We start from the raw sequence: 24,309 nt of genomic DNA, 5'->3' as shown, positions 1-24,309 counted from the left end.
CCGCAGCGGTGCTGGCGGAGGGGATCAAGGCTTTCGGGGCGCCCGAGAACGCGCAGCGGATGGAGGAGGCCCGGGACAACGCCTGCAATGACATGGGCAAGATGCTGCAGTTCCTGCTGCCCGTGGCCACCCAGATCCAGCAGGACGTGATCAAAGCTTACGGCTTCAGCAACGACGGTGAAGGTGGGTTGTGACCCCCCGCACTCCAGCGCTGGGGAGCTCCGGGCCTGCTGAGAGGGTGATGACAGTGGGTTGGAGCCCCCTTCCCACCCCTTTTCTTCCAGGGGTCCTGAAGTTTGCCCGACTGATCAAGTCCTACGAGTCGCAGGACCCAGAGATCGCCAGCATGTCGGGCAAGCTGAAGGCCATGTTCCTGCCACCCATGACGCTGCCGCCCCACGGGGCTGGGACCGGTGGAGTGGCAGCATCTTGAGACCGTGGACCATTCCTGCCCTGGCCAGGGCCACCCTCCCAAAGTGCAGGCCCTGTCAGCCCTAGGAATGGGGTGAATGACCAAGGGAGACACTGACCTGAGAGGAACGGGCTGCTCTGTGTGTGCTTGTGTGTCTGCTCATGAATAAAAAGTGTCTGGAAAATGCCCTTGTTTTATGACTGAATGTGAGCTCAGCGGTGCTCCTCAGGTGCAAATACCTCTCCCTGGTGCAGAAGAGTGCGTACCTCACGCCTGATGAAGCCTGTGCCAGTGTTCTGGGGGGGCCTGGTATATACCAAGTTCTACCACAAAGGTAATTGCTCCTGCAAGCTTTGGTGTGAAGCCCTAGGACTTGATATAGAAATTACTTTTTTCTTTTTTTAACATTTCAGGTGCTCAGCCCTGTCTAGGAGCAAGCATTTACAAAAGTGCTATTTGAAACGTACTAGGTGGTGTGTCCCTAAACACAATCTAGTGCTATAAATGCTGCTGAGAGTTCAGTCTCCAGCAGGGTCAGTGCAGCTGACCTGCTCTGACCACCAGTGCCTGTGGCCGTGTTGTTTTTGGGCTGAATGTGCTATTGAACGCGTTGGCCCTAATGAAAAAGGTGACAGAGAGATGCAGCAGTGGCACACGTGTGGGAACAGTGGCACAGTGTGGGAAGGCTGGGCCTGCCCCATCTGGCTGCAGCCTGGGTTGGAACAATGTAAATGTTGTAAAACTATCTCACTTCTTCTGGGACTGAAGACAAATCTGATGGAGCAGCCCTGCTCCAGTGTGAGCTTTTGTGTTTCCAACTTGGCTCAAACAAAGGGGCATTGGCTGTGTCTGCTTGAAGCCTCCTGCTGTGTGGGCCTGTTGCCTTCAGAAGCGTTGAGGTCTTTGGGGAGGGCGATAGGGACCAGGGTGGCAGGGCTGGGGGTGAAGAAGCCGGGCCAGGAGAGCGGGGAGCTGCGAGCCAGGTGTGAGAGAGCTGCGTCCGGTTTTGCCTCCCGTGCCTTTCGGTTACAAACCAGGCAGGAATGCAGCCAGCGAGGGCGTGAACTTCACGAAAAGGAGGCAGGAAGAGCAGTCAGTACCTTCCGTCTCCATCCACCTCTCTCAGCTTGGCCTTGGCCTTCCCCCCACCCCTCTGATTATTCATTAACTGCAGCCCAGGAAGTGCTTTGCAAATGGTGAAAATGAAGCCCTCTGCTTGAGGCCTGTGGTTTGCCTGACCTGGAGCCACCTTCTCCTTAGTTTGCCCAGGAACAGGCGGGGTTGCGGACTGGGCCTGTGCGGATCGGACGCAGGTGAGTCACGGGAGGTGCTGCAGCCCCAAGGCGCTGCCAGCTGCTCCTCCAGAGCCCTGATGCTCACTGGCATGAGCATCCAGCCCTGTCAGGAGGGCAAGAGTCCACCCCTCCTCTGCCAAGGTCTTTGATCTCTCTCTCAAGTCTGTCTAAAGACACTGTCTTGGTAATTTCAGCGTTGCTTTATTTTCTTTAGTAGGACTCCCTGGTCGAGGGCTGTGGCACTTTCTCTGCCTGCTGCTGTCAGTGCCCCATCAGTGGGGATCTGAGAGTCAAGATCCTGATGCCGTCCTGTGGGTGAGTGCTGTGGATAATAGGGGAAGAAAACAAGAGTTGTTGGTGAGAAAAATAAAACTGCTGCCAGGAGGAATCAGGCCCAGAGGGAAATAACCCCACCTTCTGCTAGGAGCTACAGCATAGCCAGAGAAATGGAGTTCCCAGTGGCTTAGGTTGCTGTTGCTGTCACCATTGTTCTTTCTCACTTTTGATAAAGAGCAAGCAGGGTTTGCGATGCCCAGCCCCTACAGTTACTCTGTCAGCCCCACAGTGGGAGCACCTCCAGATATTCTTGTACAGAGAGAGGTACCTTAATCCCAGTTATTTCTTGGTTTGCTGACCTTGATCCTGGTTATTTCTTGATGTGCTACAGTATTTTGAGCCCTTTTTGACACAGCAGGCCGCAAACTCTTCACAGTCAGGCTAGACAGGTGTCTTAGTCTATGGCAAGGATCTGGGCAACCACAATGGTCCAGCACTGTCCTGGGGTCCCATGGCTTGACAGAGGGCATCTGGCTTGGGCAGGCCACAGGAATGGTCCATCTGCCCATTCCCCAAGCCCAGGTTGCCTTCAGTCTTAAGGTCAGCACTAACAGCTGAAGTATGATGCAGTTTTGTCTTCCTGTCTAAAATAATCTCAGTGCTGAGAATTGGAAGTGACAAATGCAATGCTGATCCTCAAAATGGGCTCCAAATGAGATCCCCCAAATGCGAGAGAAGCACAGACCAATAAAGTTGATATCTGGGCAAGGAGGTAGGCAGTATAACAGAAAGCAATGAGCGTGATATTGAAGAGTCAGCACCTGGTTTTGTAAAGGCAAATCTTGTCTTGTAAAACTGGAGTTTTATGAGGGACTTAGCAAGCTTGTGGGTAAGGGAGGTCTGGCTGATAGTTTCCTTGGATTTAAAAAAAAATTGAGAATACTTTCCCATCAAAGTCTTTAAAGAAAGCTAAAGTCATAGCATAAGAAAGCATATAATGGTTTTCTTGGGTAAAGAATTAGTAGAAAATAGGAAATGGAAGGTGGGAATAAACATCTAGCTTTTACAGCAGAGAGAAGTTTTACAGCAAAAAGTGGTCTGATCACAGGAGCCTAGCCTGAAATTGTCCCAAATGACCTGGAAATAGAGCTTGGATGGCAACGTGAGTAAATGGGCTGATAGTAGAAAGTTATTTGGGATAATAGGGTGGGAGCTGACTGTGAGTGAAGGCAGAAAGACCTTATGATAGTGAATGAGTGGGCAATGGAACAGGAGGTGACATTAAATACAGGCATATGTAAAACAATGTTCATGGAGAATAAAAGTTCAAAATTTACATATAAAACAGTGAACTATGAACTAAGCTCTCTGGAGTAAGACTGTCACCATATGTAAGTCCATGCAAATGTTGCTTGGTTGTTGTGAACAAATAGCAGAAATTATTTCTATGTGTGTCTCTATATTTATGTCCCTGTCTCACCAGCATCTTGAACACTGCAGTTCTGTGCCACCCTTCACCCTGATCTCCAAAAACCATACAACTAATTTGGAAACATCTCAGAGAGGGAGAGCAAACATGGTCAGAGGTGTAGAAAAGCTCTGTATGAAGAACACCTAAATGGGGCTGGATTCTTCAGCCTGGGAAAAAGCTGAGGAAGGAAATGGGCATTACGGGCCTATAAATAGTGGTCAGCTTGGAGGGGGTGAATAGGAGTCAGTCAGTCATTGATTTCTCTTTCTTTAATACAACCAATAAAAATGGGCAGGGAGCAGGTTGTAAACTAATACTAGATTTGTTATTAATTTGATGGTTGCCTCTACAAGTAGCTGCAAGCAGAGGCCTAGGGAGTGCAGGGTGGAAAGAAGCTCTACACATAACCTCTCGCTCTGCCGTTCCGTCAACTCCCATTTTGGCCCCTAGATCACCTCGTCCAAGCCCCTGCTCGCAGCAGAACTGACCCCAAAGCTGGGTCAGGCTGCTCAGAGCCTCGTTCAGGTGAGCCCCAAACATCTCCCAAAGCGGAGGTGTCCTCAGCCTCGCTGGGCACCTGTGGCAATTGCTGAGCTGCCCTTGGGGGGGAATGCGTGTGCAATTTTTCCTGCTACCTAATTTGAATTTCCCTTGCTGCCAGCTGTGCTTGTTGCCTCTTGTCCTTTTGCTGTGTCCCACAAAGAGGAATCTGGCTCTCAACCTCCCGAGTCCCGCTCGGTGTAGTCTCGGGGAGCTGCTAAATACCTCCTTCAGCATCTTTTCTCCAGGCTTAACAAGCCCAGCTCCCTCAGTCTATGCTGTGCTCCAGGCTCCTCACCACCTTAGTGGCCTTGTGCTGGACTCTGTCCAGTTTCTCAGTGTCCTTCTTCCACAGCAGTCCAGATGTGCATGCATTTTAATTAGCCGTTTCATTTATTTTCTCTTCAAAATTCGTTCCTGTGGTAGCTGCAGCTTGGCTCCACAAAGGATTTACAAGATGAGGTTTCTCCACCTGTGCTGTACTGAAAGCCAAACAACAGTGCAGGAGTAGTCTCTTTGCTGAAATCTCTTGACCTGTTAATTATATTAAAAACATATTTTAGCAGCTCAATTATAGTCTAGTGTAGCTGTTGCACGCTGCAGCCGTTTAGGAGAGCAGCCTCAGAGATACCAACCAATGGCTTCTCCACCGTGATGTTTCCCTCCCTTACCAGCAGGAGCTCCTCGCTGGTAGTTTTTAATTAGATGGCCCAGATCAAAGACACCACCGCAGCTTGTGCATCCAGCCCTTTCCTGAGCTGGAAACAACCAGAAGTATAAATCCGTGCTGCAAATTATGTGATTTGGGATTTGTATCCACACAAATACTGACACGTGGGTTACACTGCACCCCGTGGCTTGTCCTGCTGGAGGTTACTGAATTACATGGCTTTAGTGCCAACTCATCTTGTCCTCTTCCCCTGTGTCCCACCGATGGTCTCTTCATTGGTCACGTTTTCTGCTTCAGAAGGTCCATAATGGGTAGGGCTGTCTCGGCTTTGCTTTTTGTCTGCTATGGCTTCATTTCAACCCCACATAATCTAACATCCTTTTGATGTCAAGAATTCTCTTTTGGGACTATTGCCCAGAAGTTCCTGTCATTTCTGTCCTGCCACTGAACAGCATTTGTTTCCTGTGCCGGTGCTAGACTGGCTGTGATTTGGGTGCTGTCTTTTAGGTGCAACTTCTGCAACTTTGTGCAGAAGCTGTTCCCTTGACCCATAGGTCTCTGTGCCTTTAAAGTCTCTTTCTCTCTCTTTATTTATTTTTTTTTCTTAATTTCAGTTTTAAGTCAGTACTCCTGGATCCCTACAGCTTGCCACGTCCCAGCTGGTCATGTGTGTGAAACTAGAAGCATTTCAAAAGAAGCTGTTGTAGCTGCCTGGGCTGCCTTTCTAGCAATGAAGTTCAGCTTCCCACTTGTCTCTCCAGTACTTCCCTTTGGTGTTGGTTTCTGTCTTGGCTGTGAGTTTTGTCTCGGTCGTTGCTAGCAGCCTCTTCAGCTTTTTGGAGGATTTCCCTGTCTGGTGGCATGCAGGGAAGTCTGCAGCTGCTGATACTGGAAATGAGCAGCCCCTTGCTGTTCCTGCTGCCCACAGCACCGCTTAAGGTAGCTGAGATGGCCCCAGGGAAGAGTCTGGCTCCTTTGCCAACTGGATTGCCCTCTTTGGCCACTGTTTAGCACCCATTCTTTCAGACCTTGAAACCAGCGCTGTGGAAAAGGCAGTCATGGGCCACAGCTGGAAATGGCTCATTAACTAGAAATGGTTAGTTTTCTTTCTTTTAAACTGGTTGTCCAGGTTGACAGCTTTGGCTTCCTCAGTGTGCTGTACTGGGATCTGGAAGGTCCCAAGCTAGGCTCTCTTGGTGCCCTGTGGGTTGTAACTGTTTGTCTTGCTCTCTGCCTGCTTTTTTGGGCAGACTCACCGCCACCTCCCACCCTGGCCCTTTTGAGCTGACACCATCGCATCCCCCAGAGGGCTGCTTTCAGGGAGGTGGTGCTGTGCATAGAGTGCACCTCGAAGCCTGCAGCTCTGGGTGTGCATGGCTTCCCCCGGGGCTGTAACAGAGCATGCAGGAGATCTCCCTGCCCAGAGGGTTCATCAGCGAGCTGGAGCCTGGAGATTTTGGCTGGGTGGCTGGGTCATAACCCATAGTAGGGTGCTTCATTGCTCAATGTATGCCACCATGTGCTGCCCGCTTCAGCCTTGCAGGTGTGTGGGTGACCTTGGCAAGCACCTGGGTGCAAGGAGCACTCATGGCTCTCACTGGCCTTTTGGGGAAGAAGGGGAACCGAGGATGGGCAGAACTGAATTTTGCCAGCATGGCCAGGACTCAAGATGCACTTGTAGAGTCAGCCCTGATGTGAAAAAAGGATTCGGACCCAAGAAGAATAGGGGGGATGGGGAGGAAAGATGCAAAAGGAGAAGCAGAAGTGTGTGCAAAGCAGCTTGGGGCTGGGGAGTCGATGGCTCGGAGCGCTTCCTGTTCCCTGCGCCGCGCGTGCCCAGCTGCGCACGGGCTCGCGCCTGCCCGTGGCCCACAGCACCGCGCAAGGGGCCGGAGACCGAGGCGCATCTCCAGGAACAAGGTGGATGGAGAGGGGCTGAATGGGCTGACGGTGGACACTTGGAGAGATACATGGCCAGCTCCCAAGAGGCACAGGAACAGCTTGGCGTTGGGTGCTCCAGTGCAGACCTCCGACTTCCCTTTTCTCACCAGCGCAAACTGATTTTTCCTCCGTGTTTTTTTGAGTTGCTTTGGCGGTAGCCACCTGGCCCCTTCTTCCTTTGCCCTCCACAATGGTGAGGTAAGAGGCGCCAAGAAGTGCTTGTGTCTTCAAGGAGGAGAATTGAGAAAGTAGGACAGATCAGAGAGGGAATGGTCCTGGAAGCTGTATCAATGGAAACCTTCCATGGGCTGGGAGAGGTCCTGGGTAGGAGGAGATGCTGCTACTGGCTGTTATCTGTATGGGTATCTCTAGAGATGCTGACTGGGGACTGTTGTTCACTGTAGAAGTCTCCACAATAGTCCTTGGCCTTTTTTTATTCACTTGGCCTTGTTTTTATCTCCTCTGCTAGGTGGTTTCACCGTGACCTGAGTGGGCTGGAAGCTGAAGCCTTACTGAAGGGACGAGGTGTCCATGGGAGCTTCCTGGCCAGGCCCAGTCGGAAGAATCAGGGGGATTTTTCTCTTTCAGTCCGGTAAGTAACTTGGACCCCAACTTCTGTCTTTCCAGGGTTACATATGTAGAATGCTTAGATCCTCACACGTCCTGTGGCATCTTCTTCATCCTGTCCTTATGCCTTTGAGTTCTTTGCAAGCTGTAAAAGGACCTGAGCTTCCCAGCACCTTCTAGATCCTTCCTCAGGTTTCCCCAGGAGCATCTCTTTCCATCTTTGATCTTTCTCCTTTCATTGAGATGGTTTGCTCTGCTTCCCTGGCAGGAAGTAATGCAGAGCATTTTCTGTCTCTTTTCCAACCACTCTGTGCATCGTCCCACAGGGTTGGTGACCAAGTAACCCACATCCGCATCCAGAATACCGGGGATTTCTATGACCTGTATGGAGGGGAGAAGTTTGCCACCTTGTCAGAACTGGTGGAGTACTACACGCAGCAGCAGGGCTCACTGCAGGACAAGGATGGAACCATCATCGACCTGCGGTACCCGCTCAACTGCTCCGACCCCACTACAGAGAGGTACGGAGAAAGCAAAGCAGCTGCTGTGTCTGCGATGAGACCTCCTCTCTCTGTGTTTCATGGCCTTCTTTCTGCCCTGCCTGCATCCCCAGGGCAAACCCTGCAAAAAGTGTCTCCTGCCTCCCGTAGTCTCCTTTGCTTCCATGGAGGCATCATCTGCAGGAATAGCTGGACATACCTTGACCCATCACAGCAGACCTAATAAGGCTCTATTTTTACCTCTGGTTTCCCGTTGACATTGCTATTTATATACTGTTTTTAAAAGCAAAGGTTGTGGTGTTAGTTATGGGTCTGCAGCGGTCTTGAGAGTGACACATTATGTGGAAGCCCTCAGTCTTGCCTCAAACCTCCTTGGTTACGCTGGGCCTGGGTGACTCACGTAGCTGCGAGCCAGACCATGTTCCCCTGCTATTCCTAGTCTGCTTAGTCTCCTTCCTGTCCCTGCTTTGCATATGTCTCTTGACACCACGTTCCTAAATCAAATCAGGTGGTTTTTACCCTTGCGTTGTGCTTTCAGGCTCTTCGATGCAGTGTGGGGAGCAGTCGCACTGTGCTCTGGGGTGGACAGGTCCTCCCTGCACACCCGAAGACAGGGAGCAAAGAGGGCCTATGTGGAGCACCTGGGTACAGCCCTGCTTGCTCTGGGGTCCGGCTGCAGAGGGGCCAGCATCGGGATGCTGGTGGTCCTCTCCACACAGGGGCCGTTGGGTTGTGGCCCTGCAGTTTCCTCCCTTCCTCCCTGCGGTTGGAAACTTCTCCCCTCCCCAGGCTCTTACGAAAGCTCCTCTCGCTGTCTCCCCAAGTGATTTTCCATCACGTGGCTTTGAAGAGCTGGGCTCCACTGGGGGAAGGGAGGGGGGGAACAGGACCCATTAACCCCTTCCTGCTTGTGGAGGGGAGGCCTGGAGACCTCCTTGATGAGTAGGAGGGGTCGGCCATTCCCTGCGGGGCATCTGAGCGCTGGCACACGGTGGCTGGACACTTATATTTGGGTTCAGAAATTAATGGCTGGCACTGCATTAACAATAGCTGGACATTAATATTTGGTTTCAAAAATTAATGGCTGCCATGCATTCACCAGCCGCTTCTCGCAGTGCGTGAGGTGAGGATCAGCAGCAGTTCCTTGCCAAGGCACAGTAACTGTCTGCCAAAATGGCTCCTAAATGCTGTGTAGAGGAATGTGTTGCTCTGGCCTGACATGGGGTTGAATGAATGCCCCAGCTGCTTCTGTGACTGGGGCACGGCCTCCTGAGCCCCATTTCGGTTCTTGGGAACAGATAGCCCTGAAAACATGAAGATCACGGTAGATCAGTACCAGCCTGAGCTGAGTTGGGTTCGGACCCAGTAGAGGCTCCACCAGCAAATGGGTACTGGGAGGAGAGGGATGATTCAGAGCATTTTCCAGTGCCCAGAGCACCTCACAGCAATCAGTTTTCTACAGTTTGGATCTCTAGCTCCAGCTCCCAAGGGAGTTTTGTGGTGGCAGGACAGAGCTGCAGTAACTGTGGCCTTACGCATCTTTACTGGACAGCTCGGCAGTGCCCGCAGGACTTTCTGGTGTGAAGCCTGTGACAGGCACCAGGAGCTAGAGGATCTGCACAGGAACAACCTGGGTCACATCTGGAGTTTTTCCTCCTTCTGGAGGCCAGGCCAGGGTTGTCTCAGCTCCCAGCCTGCTTCTGGTGCGCATCATTTGAACGCACACCACACAGTAAAGTGAGATCCCACCAGGCAGGCACACACCACCCCCATAGAGGCCTTTGTAGGTGGGAAGGGGCTTGGCAGCTGCTGTGCCATTTGCACTCCGCTTCTGTCCCTCTGCACCCTGGGGCCAGTCCTGCAGCAAGACAGAGAGCGCCTCAGCCAAATAGGGACGCTCCTCACCTGGTGCTGTGGGGAGGGAAGGAGCTGCTGGCTGGGTGCGTGCATTGGGGTTAAGAGTGTTGAGACGGACCAACAACAGCGATGAGTACCAGGAGCAGAGTAGGGGCTCTACGTGCTTCTGAATCCAATGGGAGAGTTTCTGGGGGTTTATTTTTGTTTCCCTGGTGTTTGAATTTCCAAAGCACCCTGCAGCAGTAAGGTTAGAATCCAAATAATGCTGAGAGGTGCTGAAACCCAGGGAGTCCCCTTTCCCAACTTGGTCTTCAAGCCAGCAAGTGTTGCTTACATGTGCTTGTGTGTATCACGCAACTGGATCACACTTGGTGCTCTCCCACCACGTCCTCTGGTGCCAGAATTGTGATCCCTTCTACCTCTCCTTCATCCCGTGCCCTTTCCCTCCCTTGCCAGCTCTCTACTTCTTTCTGTCCCATTTGCTTTTCCCAAGATTTTGCTCCTCCCTTGGTTTCCTTCCCTCTCTCTTTTCCCTCCCCTCTGTCTGCCCCTTCCTTTCTTCCTCCCTTGCCCTTCCCCAGTGTTGCAGTCCTTCACTCATCAGCTCGAGGGCATCCACTTACCTGCATCTTCTGACCCTCTCTTGTGTTGTCCTAGATGGTACCATGGGCACCTGTCAGGCTCTGCAGCCGAGTCACTTCTCCAGGCCAAAGCCACTCCTTGGACCTTCTTGGTGCGGGAGAGCCTCAGCAAACCTGGGGATTTTGTCTTGTCCGTCCTCACTGACCAGCCTAAACCTGGGTCTGATGCTCCACCAGCTGGGGCAACCAAGGACTCTGGGGCCCGGCTTAAAGTCACGCACATCAAGATCATGTGTGAGGTAAGCAGCTGGGAGAGCAAAAGGAAAGGGAGCGGAAGGCCAGGTTGGATGGGGTTTGGGCAACCTGATCTGGTGGGAGGTGTCCCTGCCCATGGCAGGGGGTTGGACTGGATGAGCTTTAAGGTCCCTCCCAACCCAAACTGTTCTGTGATTCAATGAAGAGATCTCTGCCGATCATGTCCTCAAAAGCATGGGCCCTATGAGCTTGATTACCATCGGCAGATTCTGAATTTGGATCAAAGTGCTGTCACCTTGCAGCTTTCTTATGCCCTTGCCCCAGCCTGGATGACCATGGGCAGTGCTGGGTGCTCAGACATGGGAGGAAGCAGGGCTCAGTGTGACCAAGAACTCCAGTATGGGGGGTTTGTGGTGAAAGACAGAGAGGGATTCACAATCGAATCAGGAATTCATCAAAAGAGTTAAAAGCTCTTGGAGGAGGAGGAAGAGCATCTGCAAGGCCTGAAGGAAGTTACCAACCTGGCTGTCACAAGTTCTCCCATTTCTTTCATGTGGGATGATGCAGAGAGCAGAGGGAGATTTCAAGGACAGAAAGCAACTGACCTTAAATAGTAGCCGAGGGCCCTGTGGCTCCTCTGGACTTCCATCCGCTGAGGACAGGAGCCAGTTCAGCACGCTGTGATCTCAGTGTTCTCAGGGCAAGCTGCCATTTGACCTCCCTGACAGAGGAAATGAGTTTCTAGGTGGTGCCTATGGCTTTGCACCCTAGTGGTACTATTTCCATAGTGTTACCAGCTCAGGGAATATAGGAATGCTCAGGGAATATAGGAATGTTAGGAGTCTATGTTACATCTATAGGAATGTTAGGAGTTACACATTTTTCCTTCATTTAGAATGGCCGCTACACAGTTGGAGGCTCTGAAATGTTTGACAGCTTGGCAGATCTGGTGGAGCACTTCAAGAAGACTGGAATCGAGGAGGTGTCTGGCACTTTCGTGTACCTGAAGCAGGTAAATCCCTTTCCCTCTGTTTCTTGGGGAACCTTTGGGAGGACCCACTTGCTGTTTGTTTCTGCTTGGTGTCCCTCTCCTCCCTTTCTCCACAGCACACAGAGGGGACTTTGCTCTCCAGCAGTGTCTCTCTCTCTCTCATGCCAACCTGTTGTGTTTTCCCATCCCCAGCCTTACTATGCTACAAGGGTGAATGCTGCTGACATCGAGAACAGAGTGCAGGAACTGAACAAGAAGAGTCTGTCTGAGGAGACGTCCAAGGCTGGATTCTGGGAGGAATTTGATGTAAGAAGCTGCTGGGGGACGTTATTCTGGCTTTTTGGGAAGTCTCTGTGCACTGCCTCATTCTCCATCCTTGATTTCTTCCTGGACACAAACTTCTCAGTTGTCTTGTAAACTCTTGTCAATTTATCTCTGAAAGAAACCTCTGTTTGGCACCTGTTCCTCTGGGGTGTGAGTGTCCTCTTTATGTGAACACAGTGAGGTAGAAATGTGCTTTTTGATGGCTGGGAGAAAGAGTCACCAAGAGAGTAAGGGCATAAACAAACCCCAGGCTTTTCAAGTCCAGGTTTTCTTTTTACTTCTCTGCTCCCCCACAAGCCTGCTCACATGTCCCCAGAGCCACCACTGTTCCTCTGAGCGCCCACCTTCCAGTGCCATACGCTGTGACCTTGCAGTGACTGTTCTGCCTTCTGCTCCCAGAGTCTGCAAAAGCAGGAAGCCAAGCACCTGTTCGACCGTCACGAGGGTCAGAGACCTGAGAACAAGAGCAAGAACCGCTACAAGAACATCTTGCCCTGTGAGTCTTGCTTCTCCACTATAAAACAAACCCAAAATACAAAACAAAACCCAAATAGGCACAGACAGGCAATGAAGAACTGTCTGAGTCATCCCTGGCCCTGCCTCAGCCTGCTCTGTCCTCTAGAGTGGGTTACAAGGTGTGCAGCATTAAGGATTTAGGAGTTGATGAGAGAGGTCACAGCCTTTTCATGTCCTTGAAAGAAGGAAGGAGGGGGCGATGCATCAGACTCAGCAGCTTATAATGGTCCATCACAGGGGTAGAGAAATGGGAGGATGAGGTGAGATGGGTCTGACCCCAGAGAAAGAGAGGTGGAAGTATGGGGCATGCTGATGCACTGGGTAAGATGAACTGAGGTGGTGTGGGGCAGTGAAGGAGCTTCACGTGTCTGGGCACTGAGTATCTTATTGCGCTGTTTATTCTTTCACTGCACCGCCAGTTGATCACTCCAGAGTCATCCTCCAAGGAAGGGACCCAAATATCCCTGGATCTGACTATATTAATGCCAACTATGTCACGGTGAGACTCTTGAAATGTGCCCCAAATGGGGGAGGGCCTGCCTGCTCCTGCAGCCCTCCCGATCTTCCCCTGTCCACTCTCAGAACGACCTGATCAGCCCAGATGAGCGCACCAAGACCTACATCGCCAGCCAGGGCTGCCTGGATGCCACTGTCAATGACTTCTGGCAAATGGTGTGGCAGGAGAACACACGCATTATCGTGATGACTACACGGGAGGTAGAGAAAGGCCGGGTAGGTAGCGCTTTGTAGGAGCCTCAGAGCTGCCACCTTTTCCCCTTCAACCGCTGCTCTGCTCTTTCTCTTTCCTGCCCATGCTCACCCTGCCCTCTCTGCCCGCACAGAACAAGTGTGTGCCATACTGGCCAGAGGTGGGCAGCACGAAGGAGTACGGCCCCTACCTTGTGGAGAACGCCGGGGAGCACGATGCACTGGAGTACAAACTGCGGCACCTCTGCGTCTGTCCGATGGATAACGTGAGTGTGCCTGGCTGAGGGCTGCCGAGGAGCCCAGGGGTCTGATGGTCACTGTACATGGTCTGATGGTCATTGTACATCTAAGGCTGGGAGCTGCTGGGGTGGCGCAGCTGTTGTATCATTCTTAGAGACTGGGCTGCAGTTTTACCAATGGGGTGTTTTGTTGTTAACAATCAGGGTAAGGCTGTGCGTGAGATCTGGCACTACCAGTACCTGAGCTGGCCTGACCATGGCGTTCCCAGTGAGCCCGGAGGAGTGCTGAGCTTCCTCGACCAAATAAACCAGAAGCAGGAGAGCATCCCGGGTGCGGGGCCTATTCTGGTGCATTGCAGGTTGGTGCAGAGGCTGGGGTTGGAGGCATTCTCCATCCTTTATATAGGATGAGGTGTAAAAAGTCTGTCCTGCTGCACCAGCTCTTCCCCTGAACTTGCAAGTGAGGCATACGCCAGCCCCGATATTTGCATTTTCCTCTTTGATGTCCCCAAACCAAACTCTCTGCCCATTGAATCTTCGACTCTTTTGTGGTGTTGCAGCACAGCTGCTCAAGCACTGCCCCTTCCCCAGAAGCGGCTGTGTTTTCTTTCAGGACCTGCATGGCTCTGACCTCTGCTTGTCCTCTCCTTGCAGTGCTGGGATCGGCCGCACTGGGACCATCATCGTCATTGATATGATCGTGGAAACAATCTCCACCAAGGGTAAGAGGACCCCAAAGGGTCTTGAAGTGAATTGGCCCTACCCAGCAGGGCTGTGCCCTTAAGTCCAGCTGCAAACAGAGGGAAACTCTCAGGTATCAGTGGGGGAGATCCTGCCACAGCCCCAAGAAGGTTGTGCTGTCCTTGCTATGTGGTGGCTGCTGGATCTCTGCCCCGTGTTCATTTACGTATGGAGGGAAGTGGAAACTTTTTGACTGACCTCCACTGTCACTGCTTTTGGTGGAGAACTGGGAGAGACAGGGGGGTCAGTGAACGTGTCCACAAGCTTTTCTGGTGCCCCTTGCTAGGGCTGGACTGTGACATCGACATCCAGAAGACCATCCAGATGGTGAGGGCTCAGCGCTCGGGGATGGTGCAGACAGAGGCCCAGTACAAGTTCATCTACATGGCCATCTGCCAGTTCATCGAGACGACCAAGAAAAAGCTGGAAGTTATCCAGGTGAGAAAGGGGGTCCTGTGAGTCTGGGTCCTGCATGGCACTGGATCTGAGCCCAAGTGCTCTGTTTCCTAAGCTTTAAGCCAGCACTGGGGCCTGCAAAGCCTGTGATGGTGCACCAAGATTTGGGTCTTGGAAATTCAGGGAACAACATTAGCAGCTCAAATACCAGCCCCTTCTGAAGTCCTTGCTTACTTACTGCTTGTGCAGTAAGTTTTAATGCAATTATTTCAACTACCTTCTATATCATGTTTCCACCAAGTGCTGTTTTGTTTTGAGCTGAATCTAGGACTGCAAAAACTTTGCCCTCTCCATTCCTCCTCTTTGTCATTCCCATCCTGGTTCTTCAGTTGCCTCTCAGGCCCTGGTGGAAAGGATTTTCTCCCACCAGGTGACAAGTGGCATCTTTCATCTCTCTCGGTAGCCCCTGGCAGCATCCAAAAGCTGCTGTATCTGTTTAGCTTCCTTCAGCTGACACGTGGCACTCCTAGGCACTCCAGTGCCTCCAGAAGTTTGTCGCCCCACTGCTCACTCCTGAACATTTGCATCCCTGCTGCTCACCTCTGTGACAGCAGCAGAGTGCCCTGAGCCTGAGGACTTCAGCAAGCCACCAGCCTCTGCTGAGATACGAGCATGAAGCGTGGTTAAACAGCCAGAACTCTTCACGATGTCTCACATGCTTGGTTTGTTCTCTCCTATAGTCTCAGAAAGGAAAGCCCAATGAGTCTGAGTACGGGAACATTGCCTACCCCCCTGCAGTGAGGAACATGCACACCAAGGCCTCACGAAAATCCTCCAAGTAAGAGCTCACCTAAACCAGAGGCCTAGCCTCTGGCAGCAGTCTCCCTGCTGGCCTGGCTGGCTGCTTCTTCCTGTTCACTTTTCCCCTCGTTTTCCCCTGGTCTTACAGGCAGAAAGAGGAGTCCACGGTTTACGAGAACCTGGGGAAAAAGGAGGAGAAGGCGCGGAAACAGCGCTCCTCAGAGAAGAAGCTGAAGGGATCACTGAAGAAGAAATAAATGCACATTGCAGGTAGCCCCATGGGGATTTTGAACCCGGGCTGCAGGACTGGAGCTGACGTCCAGGGTGGCCTGTCTCACATTGCTCACTCTTGGCCTGGATCTAGGCCTTCCCCTTCTCTTCGTGTTCCTTTCAGTGCCCTGAGCCAGGCTTCAGCATCTCTTGCCCGTGCAGCCCAGCGAAGGCTCCTGCTGCACCTTCACTATTCATTAACAGGGAACAACAAAAAAAACCATCCCCCTTCTTCCCCTTGCTTTCTGAGCACCGGGGCCCAAATTCGCCTCTGCTGTGCCAGCTCCAGCTGACTTCTTGAGGAGGAGCTAAGGAAGGTCCTCACAGGAGCTGCATCTCTGCACCACTGCTGTGAGTTAGAGCTTAGCCTGGTAGTGTTCCTCATCTTCCCAAGTCTGGAGGTTTTGACCCATTTCAGCTCAGCTCTGTAATTCAACAGGAAATTTCCTTTTGCCTTAATGCCAACCCTCTGCCCTAAGATGCCTTTTGTACTTGATCCTTCAAGTGGATGCTGTAAATATATATCAGAATTTTATGTGATGGCCATCTTTTCTTCTTTGTAAATAAACTGGTGTTTGTTTGAACGCTGAGTCCCAAAAGTTGTTTTATTTCTCTAATTTCTCTTTGAGTATACCTGTCCTCCTGGCTTCACTTGCAGCCCTGCAAAGACTTGCAAGAATAGCTCTTCCTGCAGCCTTCAGACTCCTGAACAGAAGCTGTGACCAATGAGGGTGGCTCCTTGCTGTGAGACTTGAGTTTTGGCAATCCTCAGTTTGAGTGCAAAAAGTTACCTGTGAAACACTCAGGTGCAGGCTTTTTGCAGTTGAATTCTTGGTATTTGGAAAAGTTGTTCTTGTGTCCCCAAATCATTTTGTTGTGCCATGGAGATGATGGTAGTGGCAAATAATAAAACCAGAGGCAACGCTCTCAAATTGCAGCTTGGGAAGTTCAGGTGACTGGTTTTATCACACAGATGCTCAGAAGGGAAGCTCTGTCCTTGCAGGATTTTGTTACCTGAACGTACAAGGCCCCAGCTGATCTGACCTAGTGCTGGTAACAGTGCCACTTGCAGCAGCAGTGGACTCAAGACCTCCAGAGGTCCCCTCCCACCACTATTTATATCATAAGAGCCATCTTTCAAGAGCACGGGAGCAGTCAGTGCCAATGCGTCAGCCAAGCAAGCGAGGCAGAAGGCTAGCTTGGCTGAACCTCTTGTAAAAGGAAGCGCCTGGACTTGGGAAGCAAAGTCAGGCTACACAGGAGAAAGGCTACAGAGATGGAGTCTGCTGCTGTAAGGAGAAAATTTGTATGGCCTAAGCTAAGTTGGAGTAGAAGCTGGCCAGTGCTGCGGTGAGTGAAGGCTTTTTAAAGTATGTTAACAGCAAGAGGAAGACTAAAGCAAGCACTGGTCTGTGACTTGATGAGGTTGGCCATCTCATCCCCAAAGAGAGATGAAGGTAAAGCAGAGACAGGGCCTTCTTCACCTCTGTCTTTAACACTGTGGTCCCTGGGCCCACCTTTAGAGTCCTGGGCTGGAGGACTGCAACAGAGGGCAGTGATAAGTGCCCAGTTGACTTTGGACTTGTACGGGATTTGCTGCTGCAGCTGAGCGTACCCAGGTCTACGAGGCCTGAAGAGATTCATCCCAGGGTGCTGAAGAGTTGGCCGATATTATTGCAAGACCTCGCTCGGTTATTTATCAAGTCTTGGGTATCTGGAGAGGTCCCAGTTGCTTAGAAGTTAGCAGATGTTATTCCAGTATTCAAGAAGGGCAAGAAAGAAGACCCTGGTAATGACAGGCCTGCCACTTTCACTCTGGTGCCTGGTAAAATTAGGGAGATTATTCTGGGAGTTACTGAAGACTTTAAAGATAATGCAGACATCGATCAAAGCCAGCATGAGTTCACGGAGGGAAAGTCATGCCTTACTACCTTAATAATCTTTCACGACAATGTTACCTACATAGTAGACAAAGGCAAGGCAGCAGATGTGGATTTTTGGGGGGTGGTTAGCAAAGCTTTTGCTACTGTCTCTCACAGTACCCTTCTGGCCAACATCCAGCATACAGACACACCACACGATGGCAGAACCATTGGCTGAAGGGTCAGGCTCAAAGACTTGTAGTAAAGGGGGTAACATCCAGCTGGTGGCCACTCACCAGTGGTGTTCCCCAGAGCTCGATTTTAAGGCCCGTTCTCTTCAAAGCCGCTACTGATGACCATGACAGAGAAGTTGAGCGCACACTGAGCTTGCCAACAATACTAAATTAGGAGAAGCCGTTGATTCCCTGGAGTGAAGAGAGGCCTTACAGCGATCTCAAGCAAGCTGGGGAACCACCAACCATCTGAAATTTAACAAGAACAAATGCCAGGCTGTGCACCCAGAATGGTGTGATCCTGGGTGTACGTACAGGCCAAGGGGACAAGAGGCTGGAGTGCACCCCCAGAGAGGAATCCGGGCATTTTGGGAAGCTTCATGAGCCAACGTGCCCTTGCCACCAATATCCTGGGGTGCAGCCCCAGAGAGGAATCCGGGCATTTTGGGAAGCTCCATGAGCCAACATGCCCTTGCCAACGTTATCGTGGGGTGCACTGGGCACACTGCAGTTACCTGGCCAAGAGAAGCGATGGTCCCACTATGTGCAGCACAGGTCCAGCATCACCTTGAGTACTGTGTGCATTTTTGGGCTCTACAATGTAAGGAGGATATAAAAATCTGTGTCCAGAGGAGGGCAAAAATGGTGAACAAGGACAGGATTTATGAGAAACAGCTGAGGAAACCAGGTTTGTTCAGTTTAGAGGAAACTGGGGGTGACCTCATTGCTGTCTACAGCTTCCTCATCAGGAGAAGCAGAGAGGGAGGCACTGATCACTTTGGTGCCCAGCAATGCGACACAAGGGCACGGCTTAGAGCTGCACCAGCACAAGTGCAGACAGGATATTAGGAAAAAGTTCTCCACTGAGAGTGGCCAAGCTTCTTGGGAAGTGGTTAAGGCCCCAGGCCTGTCTGTGGCTGCATGAGCACCCACACCTGCTCAGCCTCTCCACTCCCCACCATTTCCCCGTGAGCAGGAGGGCATTTGCCTTGCCCCTTTCCCCACCACATCCTGGTCCTGCCTTCAATCAAATAAAAGCTGCATTCCCCTTCCGCTACACAAACTATTTCTCCAGCACTAAGTACACTCAGACACAGTATAAATTTGGAGGGTTTTAATTTTTAAAAATGTTTGGAAGAATCACTGAGCAGTGACACGCAGAGCTATTCCAGCAGTGATAAGCACCCAATGAATTACATTTTCCTGAATTCAGTCCCAGGTTCTCTTATGATCAAGAGCGAAAGAGAAACAAAATTCACTAGAAAATAAGCCTGGTGCTGATGGCAGCAGAACTCCCTCACTTGGCAAAAAAAAAATAAATCAAAAAGAATCTGATTTTACCCTACAGAAATCTAAAGATTAATGAAAGCCAGAGGTGAATTACTATATCCACATGGTTAACGCCAGTTAGCACCCTTGTCCCCTCCCCAAATGTAACTGGTGGGGTGAGGAATGGATTACAGCTGCCCCGCGGCACAGCTCAATCCCAGAACTGCATCACCACAGACGGAGCAGGGGCATGGGAACCAAATCTGGCTACTGGGTTAGCAACTTCCAAGTGAGGGCAAACGGTGCCAGTGGAGGGAGTTCAGAGCTCCTCGCTCATCTTCTGCTGGTCAGTGCCGCTGGTTCGAGGAGGCTTCAGTTTCCTTCATTTCTTCCCTTGTTTGAGTAGGAGGCTGTCACTGCAAGGGAGACAGGAGCGAGGCGTTAGTTCAGAAAGCAGAAGCAAAACTGAACCAGACCCTCACTACAGCCTTGGGGGTGTAGGGTGTCACACCCAAAGGGTCTGGACTTCAAGTCCTTCCCACCAGGCACTTTTTCCAAAGCCCCCAAAGCTTTCTGGGATGAGTAAGAGAGAATCTGGTTAGAGGTAAGGAAGATGGATCTTGCTATCAGAGATCCCACAGAAAAGAAACCAGCTCTGGCTTCCCTTCTTGATTCTCAGAAATCCAAGCTTTTAGCTGCACGCTATTAGCTCAGCTGCCACTGCCTGGTCCAGTAACACAGGACAGATGAGGCAAAGCCACCAAACTCCTGGCAGCTCTGAAAGCAGGCAATGGGGTTTTTCAGCATGGGCTGGAAAGCTTTCGGGGAGTAACAAGGGCATCTTCCCCAGAGATGGCTACCCCAAATTAATACAAATTCCTACGATTGTCTATATGCCTTTCTACAGCCCTCTCTGCCATAAATGCAGGATGCCCTGTATATGTGGGAGGGATCAGAGAGCACGCTCCTCAGTTACTCCTGCCTTCCTCATGCAAGGTTTCCTATGGGACACACACAGAGCTCCAGTTATGGAGTATCTGCTGCTTGATGTAGATATTTGTGTGGAGCCCACAAGGAAGGGCTTCAAGCTTCACATCACAAATGAGAACTGTGGCAGAGGTGGAATAAACTTCCCATGGCCAGAAAGGCCCAAGCCAGAAACACCCCAGGCGAACACCAACAGCCTTGTTCCAAGCACCAGCGAAAGGATCACAACAACCAGTGCTTACCTTCCTCTGCATGGCAGGAGATGCAGTAAACGGGGGAGAAAAGGAAGAAAAACAAGAGTAAATTTATTAGATTTAATACAAAAATATCAATTTCCACAGTAAGAGTGCTCCCTGCTTGGCTGTGTCCTCTGGCATCAGGCTCTTCTCAAAGATCCTGAGAGAGCTCCAGAAGGGGGACCAGCTCCACAGTAGGGTGCAGATAAACCCACCCCCAGCAGCCACCTGGCCCCGTTACCTGGTGAAGCCCTCATCCTGCAGGTTCAGGACCAAGTTGTCTGCTGTGAGATACACACGGTTTTGGGAGCCAGCAATCTGAAAAAGAAACCCAGTGCAGAGATGGTGTCAAGAAGAGTATAAAGGCACATGGAGGAACAGCACTAAAAAAAACAATGAATAAAAAACCCCAACTATCTCCCCCTCCAGATACAGCACTCATTTGTATTCATTTACGATCTCTTAAATCAGTAAAACTCCCCCAAAACAACTCTGTAACTGCCTGCCCTCCCATCTCAGTGCCATCAGACCTTCCAACAGTGCTCATTCTGTCTCCCTGTCAGATCTTTGATCCCACTCTTATCTGTCCCCTCTTCTCAGCCTGCAGGAAACCAGGAGTTTTTGGTAGCTGCAGCTGGGGGTGGGTGATGGACTCTAATGTGGATCTGGCCTCATCACATGGAAGGCGTGAACTTTCAGCCTCACATCGAATTGCCGATCATTGCAAGGTAAATCTTAAGCTCTCTTTGAGCAGAGAAGAGCGGGGCAGGAACAAAGATCAGGACAGGGCAGGTCACATTCGCCTTAAACTCATCACACGGCCACTGTGCTGGGAGGACGGTGTGTGGACTGCAGAAGGATGAAGGAAATCCTGTGCTCCAGCACTCACCGTTTTTGAGATGTTCTGAGCAGCGCGGATCTTACGTAGCTTGATGTAGCCTGGATTACTGCTGAGAGCCTCACCGAGGTACAGGGGAGCAAAAGTTAAGGAAAAAACTGCTAACAGAAGCTGTCTGCCCTCAAGGAATTCTTCCTAAGCCGTATCATCAAACATCTTGGATGAAAAAGCAATCTCTGTCCCAATGACTTGGGCTTTTGGGCAGGGATATTTTCACCTCCCCAAATCAAGAACAACATTATGGATTACGGTCACATACAGCCAATGAAAGTTAAATCTTACAACAGGAAATGCAGGCTCATGGTCTTCTCTGCTCTGACCTGAAATCAGCTGTAAGGGAACAAAACCACCCAAGAGTGACCTACTTGAAGCTACCGCCTTATAACCGTCTGCTAAACATCAGCCTGATGTGACAGATTCTCAGGACCATCAAGCTCTCAAGTCACCCAATCTCCCAAAGGCAGGATATCATCTTGGCAGCTGTCGCTTCCCCTTCAGCCTGAACAATCTTCTGCTTCTGCTCCTGCTTGGCCTTCTCCACCAGAAACTGCGCCCGCTGTGCCTCCTGCTGGGCTGAGGAGAGAACGGCCAACAGCGTTCAAAGCACACCCCATTTTCTGAGCCCTGCACCAGCACCCTACAGCTGAGGCCTGGGGGGGCAACTTCCAAAAGAACTGACAACGTTCTGGGGCCACGTCCTGGATGCCCCCTCCCTGGAAGTGTTCAAGGCCAGGTTGGATGGAGCTCTGAGCAGTCTGGTCTGGTGGGAGGTGTCCCTGCCCATGGCAGGGGGTTGGACTGGATGAGCTTTAAGGTCTCTCCCAGTGCAAACCATTCTGTGATTTTATCTATGAAATAAGAAATGCACTTAAGCATAGTTTACTTTTTCTTAAATGAAATCAACTGCATCCAGACCCTCTGAGCATAATCCCCATAGTACGTGACAGAGCCCATGCCTGGAGGGGAACCTCACTGTCCCACCGATGGTCTCTCCCATTAGTTATCACTCCGAGTTTTCTGGTAATGCATTGCTAAGGAGGATGAGATTTATAACTCTGTGGCTGTAGCAGTGCAAAAGCAATGACACACTGGCCCAAATTCTGCTTCCTTGTTTAATAATTCAGTGAAAAGGCAAAGTCAATCCACCCTTTCCAGGCATAACTTGAACTCACCCACTTGCTTAGCCTCCACGGCTGCTGTGTATTCACGACTGAAACTGAGCTCTGTGATAGCCACATCGTCCAGGATGAGGCTGAAGTCCTTGGCCCTCTCTGTCAGCTCTCGCCTGATGAGCAGAGACACCTGAAACACAAACACAACAAAAAGAGCCCCGTATGCAGGCTGCTCCTCCCTTCCTGTGCACTCCAAAAGCAAAGCACCGCTGCTCTTCCCAGTTCATTCACACTGGGCCCCAGAGAGACATTACCTAAAACAAACCCTGAGACATGGACCTTAATATCATCCCTGAATCTGTCGCCTCTAAATAATGCTGCATATCCATAGCTACGTACCACATTCTCAGAAGTATATTACAGCTCATTTGTAGTTATTATTTAACCACGCTGTACAATTCATATTGCAAAAGTGAAGAAAGGTCTTTAAAGTTTTTTTGTTCTCCCATCCTATCCCATCTCGTTCCACAGTTCCTACATGTTTTGGCAACAGGTGTTTTCTTCTCCATCCTCAATTTGCCATTGCTGGGAATTCAGCTGTCTCCCCATCCTTATACTCGGATTAAGAAAATAAAAACTACTGCTCCACATTGTAGATCTACCACGTCTCTCAACTACTGTAGTTACTTATCCAGTGCAGCTACTCTGCTCTTTTTTAGTCTCTTTGGATCAGCATTGTTGGTGGGTGGTTGGTTTTTATTTATTCTACTCATTTCTGAGTTGGCTTTACCTTGCCAGTATCTTTTTTTCAGGCAGGCTGACAAGTCCTGCACCAAATTACTGCTACAGTATCACATCAGCATTTGCTTTTACTTTCCCTGCAGCTGTTTCTGAGCAGAATTCTAAAACGGTGCCAGAAACCTTTACTGTGTGAACTGTGAGTGTATAACAACGTCAAGTCACTTCTGACTTTCTTCTGATTATCAATCACTTCAATACGCATCGCTCCACAGTAATGAACACTGGGTGAATATATGACAAGACGACAAATTCAATTCAGTTTGCTCAGCAACTTGAGAGGTACTCAACAGTCATCTTTGTTTCCAATAAACCTAAATCCCTTGCAGGCGTCGTTTCTTTGCCGTCACACCCTCCCTTTATACAAGATCACTACCAAATCCCTGCAGCACACACCATGTGGCCTAGCACAAAACCCTGAAGTCCTGCTATGAATCAGCTCTCACAAGACCTGGGTGTTTAGCTCTACTCTTTGCCATTTTGTCACGGACCAGCACCTAGAGATGCTCTGCATTTCATCTTTCTGACAACTTATCAAAGCCTTGCAAAAGCAGCAGCAACTTCTCTCTCCCTCAGCTGTAACAGGGGATAGATATTCTCAGAATCTTTGGCAATCAAATTATCAGAACACAAGCTGTCAGGTATAGGCTTTTTTAAGCTAAATTTCTACCATTTTGCACCACCCCTTGATTACCCTCTAATCTTTTTCTAAACAGAAATATTCGCTACCCTTCTGCTGCAATCCAATACTTAAAGTTCATTGTTTTGCTAACTGTTCATCCACTTTGCTTTTCAGATACTTTCAGACTCTTTAATTTGCTCTGACAGCTCTTCTGAGACCCATGAAGGGCCAAGTAACAATTTTTTTAAACCCAGTTTCCACTGTCACCTGTGGACTATGGTGTAAATCAACTCTCCCTCCCCAGCCAATACAGTATGGTGCAGTTTTGCACTCTACACACCAATGAATACAGCTTTCTTCTCAGAAAGTAATGGTACAGCCTTAGTGTTTGCACCTGTGTCAGATCCAAACTGTAAGCAGGACACAAGTCCATGCCCTTTCCATTTGGCTGCACTATCTACCAAATATATTTATCCTTCATCTGTTATAATGTTCGCCACAGCCACAAGTTTAGCGGTATCTCTGCAATCCGAGTGTAAGCCTCGTCCAGAAGGGTTCACCTGAGCTCTCTGCGTGATGAGCTGCGAGGCATTGAACTTGGCCACCACGCTCTTAAGCACTTCGTTCACGATGGATGGCAGGACTCGCTCCTCGTAGTCCAGGCCCAGGCGCTGGTACATGCTGGGCAGCTCTGCGGCATTGGGGCGGGTGAGGACACGCAGTGAAATGTTCACCATCTGCAAGTCTGCAGAGGAGATGGGAGGGAGATGAGAGGGGCCAGCGCCGCAGCTGGACTCTGCCCATCCCTCCCCTCCCTCCCTTCCTCTGCTGTCCCCTGGACCTCGTGTTCTGGCCGGCGGGGCCGCTCTCACCTTTGGAGCCGGTGGGGGAGGAGATTTTCCGCGGCCGGGCTCGAATATCGTAGATGATGGGATACTGGA

At 50.5% G+C, this 24,309-nt stretch overlaps 3 protein-coding genes across 4 annotated transcripts; 2 read left to right on the top strand and 1 right to left on the bottom strand.

Moving 5' to 3' along the window:
- The first annotated feature begins 11 nt into the window (after positions 1-11).
- On the top strand, positions 12-595 carry LOC104535389 (chromosome unknown open reading frame, human C12orf57). Its single transcript, XM_010181367.1, has 2 exons — positions 12-183; positions 285-595. The coding sequence occupies exons 1-2, from the start codon at positions 60-62 to the stop codon at positions 431-433; spliced, it is 273 nt and encodes a 90-aa protein (XP_010179669.1). The 5' UTR covers positions 12-59; the 3' UTR covers positions 434-595.
- Positions 596-2,008: 1,413 nt separating this feature from the next.
- PTPN6 (protein tyrosine phosphatase, non-receptor type 6) lies at positions 2,009-15,338 on the top strand. 2 transcript variants are annotated; one of them, XM_010181365.1, is made up of 15 exons: positions 2,009-2,022; positions 7,075-7,197; positions 7,499-7,693; positions 10,187-10,409; positions 11,261-11,377; positions 11,549-11,662; positions 12,080-12,176; positions 12,616-12,695; positions 12,779-12,928; positions 13,039-13,170; positions 13,348-13,502; positions 13,798-13,865; positions 14,171-14,322; positions 15,021-15,118; positions 15,230-15,338. In XM_010181365.1, exons 1-15 carry the CDS (start codon positions 2,009-2,011, stop codon positions 15,336-15,338), a joined length of 1,827 nt encoding a protein of 608 aa, XP_010179667.1. The 2 variants fall into 2 exon arrangements, with proteins under 2 accessions (XP_010179667.1, XP_010179668.1); XM_010181366.1 differs by lacking the exon at positions 2,009-2,022 and adding an exon at positions 6,519-6,803.
- Positions 15,339-18,720: 3,382 nt separating this feature from the next.
- PHB2 (prohibitin 2) lies at positions 18,721-24,304 on the bottom strand (the record flags this gene model as incomplete). Its single annotated transcript, XM_010181368.1, has 8 exons — positions 18,721-19,131; positions 19,945-19,950; positions 20,180-20,256; positions 20,828-20,905; positions 21,306-21,409; positions 22,009-22,138; positions 23,929-24,113; positions 24,241-24,304. Coding segments are annotated over 8 exons (678 nt in total), but the record flags the coding sequence as incomplete, so codon positions are not given.
- Positions 24,305-24,309: the final 5 nt, after the last annotated feature.

Source organism: Mesitornis unicolor, unplaced genomic scaffold, assembly GCF_000695765.1.
Source record: "Mesitornis unicolor isolate BGI_N332 unplaced genomic scaffold, ASM69576v1 scaffold12633, whole genome shotgun sequence".
Classification (NCBI taxonomy): domain Eukaryota; kingdom Metazoa; phylum Chordata; class Aves; order Mesitornithiformes; family Mesitornithidae; genus Mesitornis; species Mesitornis unicolor.
The sequence above is the reverse complement of the archived record's forward strand: the minus strand, read 5'-3'. Positions and strand labels throughout refer to the sequence as shown.